General features: G+C 38.8%; 1 protein-coding gene across 1 annotated transcript in view; it reads left to right on the top strand.

The window, feature by feature from the left end:
* PRIM2 (DNA primase subunit 2) overlaps window positions 1-14672 on the top strand; it is a 292588-nt gene that overhangs the window by 63958 nt on the left and 213958 nt on the right. The window contains exons 6-7 of the mRNA XM_082848562.1: window positions 4749-4844; window positions 6448-6585. Of these exons, the coding sequence (XP_082704688.1) occupies window positions 4749-4844; window positions 6448-6585 (234 nt within the window). The remainder of the gene's footprint in view (window positions 1-4748; window positions 4845-6447; window positions 6586-14672) is intronic.

The raw sequence follows: 14672 nt of genomic DNA, 5'->3' as shown, positions 1-14672 counted from the left end.
TCAGCTGATAGCCTTTTGGGGGTTCCTTTGTATGTGACTCACTGTTTTTCTCTTGCTGCCTTAAAGTTTCTCTCCCTATCTTTAACTTTTCCCATTTTAATTATGATATGTCTTGGTGTGGATCTCTTGGGTTCATCTTGTTTGGGATTTTATGCTTCCTGAACCTGCATGTGTGTTTTCTTCCCCAGTCTGGGGAAGTTGTCAGCCATAATTTTACTGAATAGGTTTTCTGCCCCTTTCTCCTTCTGGGCCCATAATGTGAATGTTAGTGCACTTGGTGTTGTCCTAGAGTTCCCTTAAGTTATTCCCATTTTTAAAAATTCGTTTTTCTTTTTTCTGTTCTTATTGGTTGAGTTTCACTATTCTCTCTTCCTTGTTGCTTATGTGGTCTTATGTATCATCTAAAATGCTGTGTATTTCCTCTAATGTATTTTTCATTTCAGTTGTATTCTTTAGCTCTGATTGGTTCTTTCTTATATATTCTAACTCTTTGTGAAGTTCTCATTGTGTTCCTCCATTCTTCTCCTGAGTTCTGCGAGCATCTTTGTGACCATGCTTTGAACTCTTTATCAGGTAAATTACTTATCTCCATTTCATTAGGGTTTTCCTCTGGGATTTTACTTCGTTCTTTTGTTTGGAACAAATTTCTCTGTCTCCTCATTTTGTTTGACTTTCTGTGTTTGTTTCTGTGAATTAGGTGAAACGTTATGTCTCTTGGTTTTGGAGGTGTGATCTTGTATAGGAGTATCCCCAGTGTAGACTGTATGTGCTGGTCAGCTTTGGCAGGCCAGGTGGAGTTGTAGTGGGGATGGGCTGGGGCTTTTCCAGGACATGTTGGGGCTGCTGCCTTGGTGGGATGATTGGTGCTGGAGTGGACCTGGGGTTTGCTGGGGTTGCCTTGGCAAGCTATCTAGAGCACTAGGCTCTTTTTAAACTGCAGCCTCTGTGCTGGGACTCCCAGTGAGTGAGTTTGTGTGTGAGCCCTTTAAGAGTGAAATTTCAATTTCCTTCAGCTCTCCTGTGCATAAGCCCTGCTGGTTTTCAAAGCTAGTTAAGTGGGCTCACCTACCCAGTGCCAGTCCCTGGGTCTGGTGTGCCCAATATGGGGCTCAAACCCTTCACTCCTGAGGGAGGGCCTCTGAGTTTGTGATATCTCCTCCTGCTTGTGGCTTGCTGCGCTGGGGATGTGGGTCTTGACTAGATAGTGTCTCTGCCCCTTCTACCCTACTCAGTGTGTTTTTTTCTTTATATCTTTAATTGTACAAGAGCTCTTCTGCTAGTCTTCAGGTCATTCTCAGAGAGAGTTGTTGTATATGTAGGTGTAGTTTTGGTGTGTTTGTAGGAGGAGGTGAGCTCAGGATCTTCCAGCTTTGCCATCTTACCATGATCATGTGGATCAAAAATGTTTCACTGTGTTCCTGGAAAACAAGCTAATCAAAAAGTACATTACTGATAGTAATAATAAATATTTACCATTTATTAAAGGCATGCTATATGTTAGGCCTATTCTAGACACTTTACATACTTTATTTTACTTAATTCTGACAAAAAAGTTCATGAAACAGGTATTATTTTCTTCCTTTTACCAATGGAGAAACTGAGGTATGAAGAGGTTAATTCACTTTTTTAAGATTTGAACTTAGGTTTCTGCAGTTACAAAAACAATATACTTTCTATTCAGTTCCTCTGCTTTTATAATTGTTCCACTGTAGCTGTTTTTAACTCTTACATGAGATCCTTTGTTAGTAGAAGCAGGAAGCTGTTTAATTTTGTCTTGCTCTTTTGGAGAATGAGTTTTTTCTAGGCATCCAGTAGTTAACCTCATTAGGGAAGCCTGAGAAAGTGAAATATGCTCATATTTTTCCCAGTAGTTTTTATACGAGAAGCAGAAGAGAATACTCAAGATTATTTTAGAAATTTGAAATAATGAAGTTAATAGAAGTTTATACTAATTAATAAAGTTTCAGACAGTCATCCAACATTTTTCAGTGACAATTCTCTTATTTTGTTTATTATTAAGTAGCTAAATGAAGGTTTAGATGTGTGTGGCAAATGGATGAACTTTTTAATTCACCAAGGAAAAACAATATTTACTGAAAGGCTATCATGTAGGAAATGACATTAATTTCAGCTAGAATGTGCATTATTTGGAATGCACCCAGTTACTTTGGGTGAACAGTTTAGAAACACATTGAATCCCTTAGAATTTTATTCATTATTTCCAATCTAAGTAAAGTCCAGATAATTTTTTTTCTGTTTTTTTTGGGGGTGGGGGAAGATTTCAGTGAAAGACAGTCTTAGCACATTCTTTAATAATCTACTCTAGTTTTCATTCAAGACCTTGAATTTTGTTTAAATTGAGCCTTGACTATATACCTAAGGTAGAAGAGTGTTTGGAACATTAAGTCTCTTGTAAGTAAAGTATTCTGTTGTATGACAGTTGAGCTGAAGTGTGCTTCCCCTGCTTACCTGACAGTTACTTGGTGAGCAGTTAATTGCTTATAACCACCTGTGGTATTGTTAATACAAATATTTGAGTTGAGTTTAGGGAGAGAGAGGTACTATATTCCCCTATATTCGTGGAGAAGTCTTAGTGGTTCTTATATATTGCTGTGGGATTTGTTCAGTTAAAACCCCAGATATTATCATGGCAAACATCTGTATGTTCAAAGTTATCTAATTCTTTGTTGCTATAATAAGTGATTGTAAAAGGGACGTGGTGGGTTAAACACATTTGGCCTCAACTTCAGTATTGCCAGATCCAGTCAAAACCATTTGGGCAAAAAACGATCCATGCAATCACCTGTGATTATCCCCATTAATGGTGGGGAGAACAGGCATGTGTATTTAATTTTTATTTAATTTCAAATAAGTAAGTGTTCACTGCACAAATTTGAAATAGTTTTTATATTTAAATTGGAAATCACTTAAAGATAGTGAAAGATCATCACGAGGATGTACAGATATCTTGTTCCCTTTCACCATGTCTCCCTGGTCAGTTTCTCACTTTATCAGTTGCTGTTTGCGAATTACAGCTTGGCTCTGAAACATACCTGCCTCTTCTCAAATAGTCTTTGCATTGTGTATCTGGTGGTATATTTGAGCTTCGAAGGATTTGTCCTATGGAATGCGGAGTAAAAGGTAAATAGTCAATTTTGTAGAGAAGTTACTATCAACAGGTATATGTAAGCAAAGCCAATACTAAAGGAGAATAATCTGGTGTTAGCTCTTACAGAAATATTTGCTATTGCTAAAACTCAATTTAAACACTCTAGAATGAGTGTTGATTGTATATAATGTGTGCTGTGACACCCTTTAAAATTTTTGCCTATTGAGACTTCTCATGACATCTAGTTATATTACATTTTTAGTTCTTGTATTTTTATTCTGTCCATTACCAAAAAGGAATTGAGGTGGTAGTTTTCAGTTGATGACTCTCTTGCACTGATTTTTGATGATACATGTTTGTTTGTTCAGTGCTCTCAAATACAATAATAATGAAAATGTTTGAAATACTTTGAGAATTACGAAAATGTGACAGAGACACGAAGTGAGCAAATACTGTTGGAAAAATGGTGCCAATAGACTTCCTCAACACAGGGTTGCCACAAACCTTCAATTTGTTTAAAAAAAAAAAGTAATATCTGGGAAGCACAATAAAGCCAAGTGCAATAAGACGAGATATGATCGTATTTATTGGCCTTTCAAATTTTCTCAGTTGTAAAGCGTGTGTTCATATCTTTTGATCATTTTTCTATTGGGTTGACTGTCTTTTTCTATCTTGGCTTTCCTTGGCACTTTGTGTGTCCCTATACATTCTAGAAGCAACACAGACACATAAGCTATTGTGATTTTGCTTGAGAGTATATTGGTTCTGCAGGTTAATTTGAGGAGAATTGGTACATTTATAGTATTACATCATCTGGTGCATGTTTATGGATGTCTCTCGGTTATTTAGGTTTTCTCCAGTTTCCTTCAGTAAGGTTTTACATTTTTTTTTTTTCCTAGAGGTCTTGAACATCTTTTGTTAGATTTATTCCTAAATACTGATAGTTGTAATCCCATTATGAATGGTAGTTAAAACAAAATCCATTATTAAAGTGGGCTGCTGGCAGATAGAAATACAATTGGTTTTTCTGTATATGACATTGTAGCCAGATACCTTGCTTAATTAGGTCAGTAGGTCTAATAATTTATCTGTGGATTTTTCTGGATTTTCTAAGGATTCTAATCACATAATATGTAAATAATGACAATTTTGTTTCTTTTTTCCAATCCTTATACTTTTCTTTTCGTTTTACCAATCTGGTTCCCACTGATGGAGTCTTATTTCCTTGTGTGTGTGTTTTCTCTGTGTGCTAGAGATTGTATTTGGGGAGTTATTTGGAGGACTATACTAAGCCCTAGGAGAATTGTATATTTCTTCAGAAAGGTTTTCATTTTCTCCTTTCATGAGTCTGTGGGTGCAGCTAGTCCAGGATATTGTTTCTCTGCTACTGTTCTTTCGATATGTGTCCTCAGAAATTGACAGAGTAGAAATTTGAAAGTATATTGAATTTAAATTTTCTTCTATATTTTGGCTTCATTAATGATAGTAATGACTTAATAATCATATTAGGAATGATTTCAGATACCAGGGTTTTAAAAGTTTTTAAAAAGTATAGAATCTTCACTAGAACAGGAAAGTGCTTTATTGAAACTGAATGCAGTTTTAATTTTTAAACGATATAAAATATGTTTCCTTTTAGATAAGTGATGAAGATAAGACTCTCCGAGAACAGGATATTATGGCTTCATCACATAGTTTAGGTGGGGTTCAGTTAGAGCTGGAATCAGTTTATAAGGTAGGTACGCTTTTAAAGTACTTCCTAGGTTTTGTTAAATGTATTACATTGAGCTTCTATCCGTGTTTTATTTACACATTTGTGTAGCCTCTTATGGGCGCAGCCTCTCCCCCTTCTGTTCGGATGTTGTCTTCACCCCCCGGATGTGCTGTGCTCCCCGGCCCGGGCTGCGCTGCACCGACCCTGGCGCTGCTCGGGTGCCGACCCACTGCGGGCCACGCTCTCCTCACTGTGCTCAGCCTCGGGCTGCGCTGGGGCTGGGAAGCCCTGCAACGCCCCTCTTCCCCGGCCCCTTGTTCCCTACGCCGCCTCCGCGAGGGAGCCTCTCCTCCCTCCCGGGTGCCCTGGGGCCCCGGCCTTCTTCCCCCTGCCCGGGTCCGGCCCCTGCCCCCTCACCGCCATCCGCGCACCCTCAGCACAGACTCCTGCCTGTGTGAGCCAGGTGCAGGGCTGCGGGGCTGAGGACCTCCCGAAGCAGGGGGAGGGGCGGCTATCTGCCGCCCATGCCTGGCGTCTGGTGCGGGTCCTGCCACCACGGGCACTCCATCCCTACCTCCCCCGCTCCCCGCCCCCCCCCCCCCCCCCCCCCAGTCTGGCCAGCGTCCTCCTGCAGGGCGTGTTTGTCCATGTGAGTCCGTCTTGTTTCTTCAACCAAGTGGTGAACTGCTTCAGGGCAAGGACTGTGTGCTGGATGTAGAAATCTGTAAATTAATTAGAAACTTTATGTAAAAACACATGATCTGATTATTGTGTGGTGTCATTGAATACATTGAAGAATTATGGGCATATAGATTTAACTCTTCCATAAAACTTGGGTGAATAGGGTATTTGGGGAATCTTTTTTTTTTTTAACCTAGTTTTTTATCTCATTTTTAAGAAGTAGAAAAACTCTGTTGAAGAGTAAGGATGAGTTTTGCAATTTATTAATACCATTACCATAATCTCATCTCTTAAAATTTTACCATAGTTCATAGGACTTTAAAAAGTGTAAGTAGAATAATATTTATTAGGTTTTTAAAAAATATTTACTGGCAAGTACTTATTTTAAAGATAAAACTGGACATTTATTATTATTTCCATTTCTTAGTGTTGAGATTAGCTTTTCCAATATATTTCTCTGGAGAAAGAGTGGAAACATAGATGAAGAAATTTGGAATTACTTTACTTACTACTAATTTTTAGCACTGAACATATTGTATACACATGGATTCCACTTGATACAGAACAAAATGTGGACTATGTCACGTGAGAGGAATGCAGTGTACCCAGAGGGCTTGAGCTGGGAATTTGAAATCCTGGTGATTATAATTTGTAAATTGATGAGTTAAGAATGAAAATAAAGCATTTTAACTTGGCTTATTATTTTTTGAAAGATCTACTCTAAAACAAACACATTTTTTGCCTGCCACTCCTTCCTAATGCTGTTGTTTACTTACAAGGAGTATAAATTGATCTTCTTGCTTTTTTTTTTCTTTAGATCTGCTAGGACTAATGACTTTCTCAGAGGAGGGATTTTGTTTAGCCTTAGTACTTACGAAGACGTAGGAGAATTTCGTAATGACAGGTACTGACTTATTTTCCCTGTTTTTCACACTGAATTCAGATCCCTTTTGCTGATGCTCTGGATTTGTTCCGAGGAAGGAAAGTCTATTTGGAAAATGGCTTTGCTTATGTACCACTCAAGGACATTGTGGCTATCGTCCTTAATGAATTTAGAACCAAACTGTCCAAGGCTTTGGCTGTAAGTATTTTACTTTGTTTCCATATTTCCATGTTCACTTTATTTCTATATGTTCATGTTTTCAGTTACATACTCTTGATAGTTTTGTTCTGTACTTCTTAAAAAATAGTTTAATTTTTATAATAATATTCAGATTGCTTATGATGCTGTACTGTTATTTGTAGAACTCCTAGGTTTTAATTTTTTTTAAATTTATTTTATTGAAGTATAGTTGACTTACAAGGTTGCGTTAATTTCTGCTGTACAGCAAAGTGACTCAGTTATGCATATATATATATTCTTTTCCATTATGGTTTATCACAGGGTATTGAATATAGTTCCCTGTGCTATACAGTAGGACCTTGTTGTTTATCCATTCTATAATAGTTTGTGTCTGCTAACCCCAAACTCCCAATCCATCCCTCCCCCTTGGCAACCACAAGTCCATTCTCTGTATCTGTGAGTCTGTTTCTGTTTCATAGATAAGCTCATTTGTGTCATATTTTAGATTGCACATATAAGTGCTGTCATATGGTATTTATCTTACTCTTTCTGACTTACTTCACTTAGTGCGATAATCTCTAGCAGCCATCCATGTTGCTGCAAATGGCATTTCATTCCATTCCATTTTATATGTGTACCACATCTTCTTTATCCACTCATCTGTTGATGAACATTTAGGTTGTTTCCACGTCTTGGCTATTTTAGTAATGCTGCTATGAACATAGGGGTGCATGTATCTTTTTGAATTATGGTTTGTCTGGGTATATGCGTAAGAGTGGGATTGCTGGATCATAAGGCAACTCTATTTTTAGTTTTTTAAGGAACCTCCAATACTGTTTTCCATAGTGGCTGTACCAGCTTAAATTCCCACCAACAGTGTAGGAGGGTTCACTTTTCTCCACACCCTCTCTAGCATTTGTTGTTTGTAGACTTTTTAATGCCATTCTGACTGTTGTGAGGTGATACCTCACTGTAGTTTTGATTTGCATTTTCCTAATAATTAGTGATGATGAGCATCCTTTTATGTGCCTATTGGCCATCTGTATGTCTTCTTTGGAGCAATGTCTATTTAGATCTTCTGCCCATTTTTTGATTGGGTTGTTTGTTTTTTTGTCATTGAGTTATATGAGCTGTTTGTGTATTTTGGAAATTAAGCCCTTGTTGGTCACATCATTTGCAAATATTTTCTCCCAGTCCATAGGCTATCTTTTCGTTCTATTGATGGTTTCCTTTGCTGTGCAAGGGTGGTTTTTCTTTCTTTTGCTTGTAAGGTTGATTAGGTCCCATTTGTTTATTTTTCCTTTTATTTCTATTGACTTGGGAGAATGACCTAATAAAACATTGGTATAATTTATGTATGAGAATGTTTTACCTATGTTCTCTTCTAGGAGTTTTATGGTGTCATGTCTTATATTTATGTATTTAAGTAGGTTTTTTTTTTAAATTTATTTTTTTGGCTGTATTGGGTCTTCATTGCTGCACACGGGCTTTCTCTAGTTGCGGTGAGTGAGGGCTACTCTTCGTTGTGTGCAGGCTTTCTCATTGCGGTGGCTTCTCGTTGCAGAGCGTGGGCTCTAGGCACGTGGGCTTCAGTAATTGCAGCACACGGGCTCAGTAGTTGCAGCACGTGGGCCCTAGAACACGTGGGCTTCAGTAGTTGTGCTGCGTGGGCTCGGTAGTTGTGGTGCACGGGCTCTAGGGCATGTGGGCTTCATTAGTTGTGAAGTAGTTGTGGCTAGCGGGTTCCAGAGCGCAGGCTTTGTGGCACACAGGCTTAGTTGCTCTGCAGCATGTGGGATCTTCCCAGACCAGGGATCAAACCTGTGTCCCCTGCATTGGCAGGCGGATTCTTAATCACTGTGCCACCAGGAAAGTCCCTTTAAGTAGGTTTTTATTTGTTACTACTCATGGTTAATTTTGTCATTTTTTCTTTCTCCTAGTAATACTATTGGTGAGATGATTAATTTTGTGAACAGCCTTTGTCTTTTCAAGGTTGTGTCTTTTTTTCCTTGGAGATGGATGTTATATGTGACCCTTAACAATTAGTGTGGCCTGTGGTAGATATAACCCCTAGATTTCTGTTCTAAATTGTTATTTTGTGTCAGTAGAGGGCAATGTAGAAGAAAGTCTTTATGTTTAATTAGGAAAAGCAGTACTAGGTTAGTGCTACAATAAACAGCCCGCTGCTGGGTGAAATTGGAGGTAGCTGAGTTAAATAAATGACATAATCAGTGCTTTTTAAGAGATTTGTTTAAACAGACACTTAAGTGATAACATCTTAAAAATACATTTTTCAGTGTTGTTTGTTAATCTGAGTGTAGTTTTCTTTTGTACTTTTTTGGGACACTTTTTTGGGTACTTAGTGTTTAGTACATAACTTCAAAGTTATGTGCTGTGGCTCTTTTTAAGCTGTACCGATTACTGTATAAGCAAAGGCCAACCTTTCCTTTTGAGTTAAAACTTATAATTTTTTCTGGTATTGTTTTTATTCTGAAAACAATAACTTTTACTCAGTCCTACTTTGTATTGGTGCCAAAAGCCTCATTTTCTAAAATACTGGGTTGGCCAGAAAGTGCTTGGCTTTCTCCTGGGTAGGTCAGGGCCCGAGTCTGGTTGAGAAGTTGTCCATAGAGCCTTTTGCCTCGCCGTGAAGGAGAGTGGATGGAGGGGGTTGCCTGGGAAGCTGTCCTGACAGCTTTGGAGTCTGAAGCTCTGGGAGGAAGGGAAGGTGTTGCTTTTAGGCTGTGGCCAAGGGGAAATTAAACGCATTGTGATGGTTTCTTGATTACTGTCCTTTCCAGTGAGGAAGGTTTTGACCGTGAAGTATGTAATTGAAAGAATTTGAAAATATCCTTGTAGGATGAGAAGAATTGTCCTAAAGATTTAGAAAAAGGTATTCTAATTTGTGGTAGAGGAAGAAATAAATGGTGCTGGGGAAAGTCTAAGTTGATAGAAGAATTTTACCCCAGGTGACACCTGCAATCTTGTTGTTAGTCTTTGATCATGTGATTTATATTATAAGATAACAAATCTGGCTTTTGAGCATGCTTTAGGACTAGTAAAAGATGGGCATTATGTTCTTATTTGATAAGAGCTCTTTTCTCACCCTGCTGATCCGTGAGACTAAGCTGTGGCACCGCTTCCTCCAGGAAGCCCCCCTGAGCCCCAGGATTGTACTGAGTGTGTCTCCTTTGTGCCCCCACAGCATTCTGCACACTACCAAACTGCAGTGAGATTACTCCAGTTAGCGTTTTTCTTCTCAACTACAATGTAAGCTTTTTGAGAGTAAGGGCTTGGTCTTAAACTTTTCTCTCTACGTAACAGAGGGTCAGTGCTCAATAACATTTTGTTGGACTGATAGATACTGAATAATGAAGATGACTCTTACTGTCCGCACATAGTTTACTGCTTGTCTGTGATCTCATTTGATCCTCACCACAAGTCTCTGAGATGGATGAGGATGACCGTCTGCATCACACAGGCTAGGAAAGTGCTGCTCAGAGAGGCCAGGTAGTTTGTCCAGTGTCTTTTTGGCCAGTAATTGCTGCAGCCATAACTGGATCTCGGGTTTTCTAATTGTGATTCTTAAGATCTTTTGATGAAAAACTGCCTTTATGAGTAGTTGTATTATCAGGGGATTTAGATCTTCAAACTCAGGAAATATTGAAAGGTAAGTGTATTAGGGTCCAGTTACAGAGCAGGCAAAAAGGGTGAATTTGGAGTTGAGATGCAATAAATTGATAACCAGTTAGGGAAAAGAATGAGGGAAAGATATATTTCTTTGCTTCACATAACAATTTTAGAACCTTTAGCCAGTTCTCTCAGTTAATGGTTTTTTTTTCTTTTTTAATAACTTTTTATTTGTTCACCCACGTATTGTTTTCAGTACTAGGGATATAATACTTAATAGGATAGATGAAATTTCTTCTCTTATAAAACTTATACCAGTTACCAAAGAAATAAACAATAACAATATTATATGTGACATGAAGGAGCCAGCAGAGCAAAAGTAGAGGAAAGTACATTCTAGGCAGGAGCGGTCACTGATGCCAAGGCCCCAAGGAGAGAGGGTTGGCATTTTTGCACAATGCTGGAGTGTAGTGAGCTAGCGGGGAGCTGTACAGAATGAGACAGCAGCGATGCAGGACTTTGAATAAACCAGGGTAGAGAGATTGATTTTTTAGCCTAATGTAGTGGAAAACCATTGGATAGTTTTGGAAAAGGGAGTTATATAATCTGATTTATATTTAGAATAGGTTACTGTGGCTGAAAACCACTTTGGAGGGTATAGAAAGAATGGCAGTAGGAAGACTAGTTCAGAAGTTTATCACTTTAATCTAGATGGTGGCTGGAAAGAGGCTGGTTGTGGTGGTGATGATTCAGAGAACTCTCTGGATTTCAGTTACTTTCTTGAAGTGCTGTTGACACACTGTGTGTGAGAGAAAAAGAGGAAATCAGGATAAAAACAATAATGATAGCTTATACTTAATGAACATTTAATATTTGCCAGGTGCTGTTCTAAATGCTTCACATGAGCTTCACATTTCATCTTCACAGTAATCCTGTTAGGTGGGTACCATTTTCAGTCTCTGAGGCGTACAGTCTGCACAGCTAAGTGAGGAGCCAGGGCAGGGTTTGCATCCATGCAGCCTGGCTTCAGTCTTTACTCCTGACCACTGTGTTGCACTGCCCAGATTCTTGGCCAGAGTAACTGATTAGAGGGTGATGTCTTTTACCACGATGTGGAAGACTGTGTGAGAAGTCCACAGCCTAAAACCAGGAGTTCTGCTCTGATCATGTTAAGCAGGAGGTGCTTGTCAGTCATCCAGATGGTGATGGCAAGTGTGAAGTTGGGTTTAAGTCTGGATTTCTGGGGAGGATAAAGTGAAGCCCTGAGACGTAGGGGGTCACACGGCCGAGCTTGGGTTTTCACACACTTCCACTCTGTGTCACTGGTGGAGCGTGCTTGCTTTGTTTTTAGAAAATGGGCAGCTTCTTAAGTTGTAGCTGAATATCTTTAAGGCAGATTCTCTTTTTTCTCACATTATGTGACTAATTTCACTTTCTGTGGGTGAGATTCATCATTAGAAGGTGCTGGTAAAACTTTAGAAAACAGACTTTCAGAAAATATATTTATTCTAATTTAGAGATAGAAAGAGAACTTTCGAGAAGCTCCCTGGGAAATAACTGACAGCAAGTAAGCAGCTTTCTTGGGAGTCACAGAGGAAAGTAAGGATTTTCTTTTTTGAAAAGGATTTTCTTTTTCACATGTTTAGAATAGTAGTTGGATCTGTGACTCACCAAGTATTTGTTGCTTTGGAAAAATATTCTTTGTAGGCACTTGATCAAGTAATTTTTTATTTCTACAGAGCTTAGAATCCTCTTAAATCTTTTATCCTCTTTTTAAAAGCAGTGTTCAGTTTAGTTCCTTAAGCTGTGCTTAAATATAATTAATTTTCTTGAATGGTTACTTACTTTGTAATCATATAAGAATTTTCTTTGTCTTATTTGTGTCTAGTTGATTTCCTTTGGTTTTGGATTGATTAATATGTCTTTTCCAGTATTACTTCCTGGTTATTTAATGTTATTTTAAAGTGATTGCAGTGGACCAGTCAGTGTAGCTGCTAATCCTTCACTTCTGCCTTTACTCTCAGGCACCAGCCCATTCATTCTCCCCTGGTACTGAGCTCTAGGAAACAAAGCAGTGCAGTTAAAAGCCATGAAACTGTCGATAACAGAAAAACCATTCATTTTTGGGGAAAAAATAAACATCCTCTTTTTACTTTGAGACACGCTAGTTGACTGAGGATGCTAAATTGAATGTTGCTCTTTAGATTGTAGAGGACCTAGTAACCGAAGTGAGTATTTCAAGGTAGGGTGTGGGGTCAGGCAGGCCCACTGGATCCCACAGATGAACAAGTCATTACAAGTGAGTCTTGGCATCTTTCTCCATATGTATTGTATTGGGTTGGCCAAAAAGTTCGTTCGGGATTTTCATAATATCTTACGGGAAAATCCAAAGGAACTTTTTGGCCAACCCAGTATTTTAGAAAATGAGGCTTTTAGCACCATCACAAAATAGGATTGAGTAAAAGTTATTGTTTTAGTGGAATATTCTAGGTTTTTGATAGGCTAGCTTAGACCCGTTGGAAAAAAAATCAGTTATATATATATTATATATATATGTGGGTATATATATATATAGTGCTTAAAAAATTCCAAAGTGCTATATATTTTCCAGGTGTTCATTTGAAGGGGCTAGTTCATGTAAAGAATAGAATTTTAAGGGGTTTGAATTTTTCCCTGTGGTGCTTAGTACAATTTTGCACTTTGTGTTTATGGAAATTATTGGTGGCAAGAATTTTAATGATTCACTTATTTCTAGTTGCTAGCAAATGTTAGCAGCACATCGACATAGGATTTTTAGAGCAGCACAGGATTTTAGAGTTGTGTGATAATCATTTGTGTGTTATCTTGCCCTCATTCTTGGCTCCTAGAATCCAAACTTGAGGTTTATAGATATCAGTGGACATGCATGTTTGTCCTATTGTGTATGGTAGTGCTTTAGCCTTCTTTCATAAGGAGCTCTCAATAAAACTTACCAGTCAGGCCTCTTCATTTTGCGCATGAAAGTTTAGCCCCGCAAAGGCTTGGGTGGCTTACCAAAATTCTTGTGGCTGATTGGTGAAGGACTTGGGTTCTTCACTGTGGGTCTCCCATAACTCCTTAAAGTCAGTGCCTTTTTTTCATAGATTGTTGCCTCTCCCCAGGTGCAGTCAAATACCTCTGCCCCTCTACTGCTCTCTTATTCACCCTCAAGTGTTCTATGACATGTTTTACATGTAGGCTTCTCCAGGGTAGGGACTGAGCCCTGTTCAGCTTCTCCAGGGTGGGGACTAAGCTCTGTTCAGCTTCTGCAGGTAGGACTGAGCCCTATTCAGCTTCTCCAGGGTAGGGACTCAGCCCTGTTCAACTTCTCCAGGTAGGGACTGAGCCCTGTTTGGCTTCTGCAGGGTAGGGACTCAGCCCTGTTCCACGTCATTCTCTCTGATGCTGAGCACAGTACCTTGAGAAGAGCAGGTGCTCAGGATATGGTGAATTACCCTGTGAGAGCTGCATGTTTGTGTTTTCTCCAGATTTGTTGAAAATAGTACGTGAAACGATGTTGCACTTCAGTGTCCTGTTTATAAAAGGAAAGAGTGAAGCACCTCAGATGTGGGAAGGGCTGTGCATGCAGAATATTTCTGCAGTCTCTGTTGGGAACGTCTGTGGCTGCAGTACCCTGCTTCCTAAGAACCGCTGCAGTTGGCTGCAGGGGTTACAGTTGTTACTCTTTTGACAGGTTTTCTCTGGAGTATGTAATATGTGAGGTTATATTTTGTCTAGAAATTTATGATGCAGCCTCAGCCAGGTTTAAACTCTAGCTTGAGAACAGCAGCTTCTCTTTTCATGGTTGAACTAACTTTCCAGAGTAATTCTTAGGTTACTATTTCTGTGGTCACCTTTGTGTCCCCTGTGCACCCTTCCCCCCACTCACAGAAGAATGACCCTGTACTCCTCTATAAACACTCCTGTTCCTCAGATCATTTATCATATTTAACAATTATAATTACCCCTTTTAACACTTCAGCCCAGATTGGCTAGAAGATACTTAGTATTTTTACACACTATTTATAGTGTTTTTTTCCACTGAGCTGCATTGCTTTCATTGACACTTGAGTGCACTGAAACACAGATTTTTATCCCTATTACTCACTTGTGATGAGAAAATATCTGCAGATTCAGTTGCTAGGAAACAGCTGAATACTGAAATAGGTTTTTTTTTTGGGGGGGGTCCTTGTAAATTCAATTCTTTGACAGTTCTACTCTCATAGAGCAAAAATTTATTCAGTCTCTACAAAGAAAGATGCATCACCTGTTAGTTTTCCAATATAAAAATTTTGCACAGGGGGAGCTAGGAATACGAATACAGTTTTGTTCCAGGATTGATTAAATTTTGAGAGTGTAATTTTTCACAGTGACTGGACATTGAGAAGTAATGATTATGTGTACATCTTTGAGTTTCAGTTTTTTTTTTCAAAGCTTTCTGATTCCTATTCTTTCTC

Source organism: Leucopleurus acutus (genome assembly GCF_964270905.1).
Source record: "Leucopleurus acutus genome assembly, chromosome: 10".
Classification (NCBI taxonomy): Eukaryota; Metazoa; Chordata; class Mammalia; order Artiodactyla; family Delphinidae; genus Leucopleurus; species Leucopleurus acutus.
Note: the sequence above shows the minus strand (reverse complement) of the source record. Positions and strands in the feature narration are given on the sequence as shown.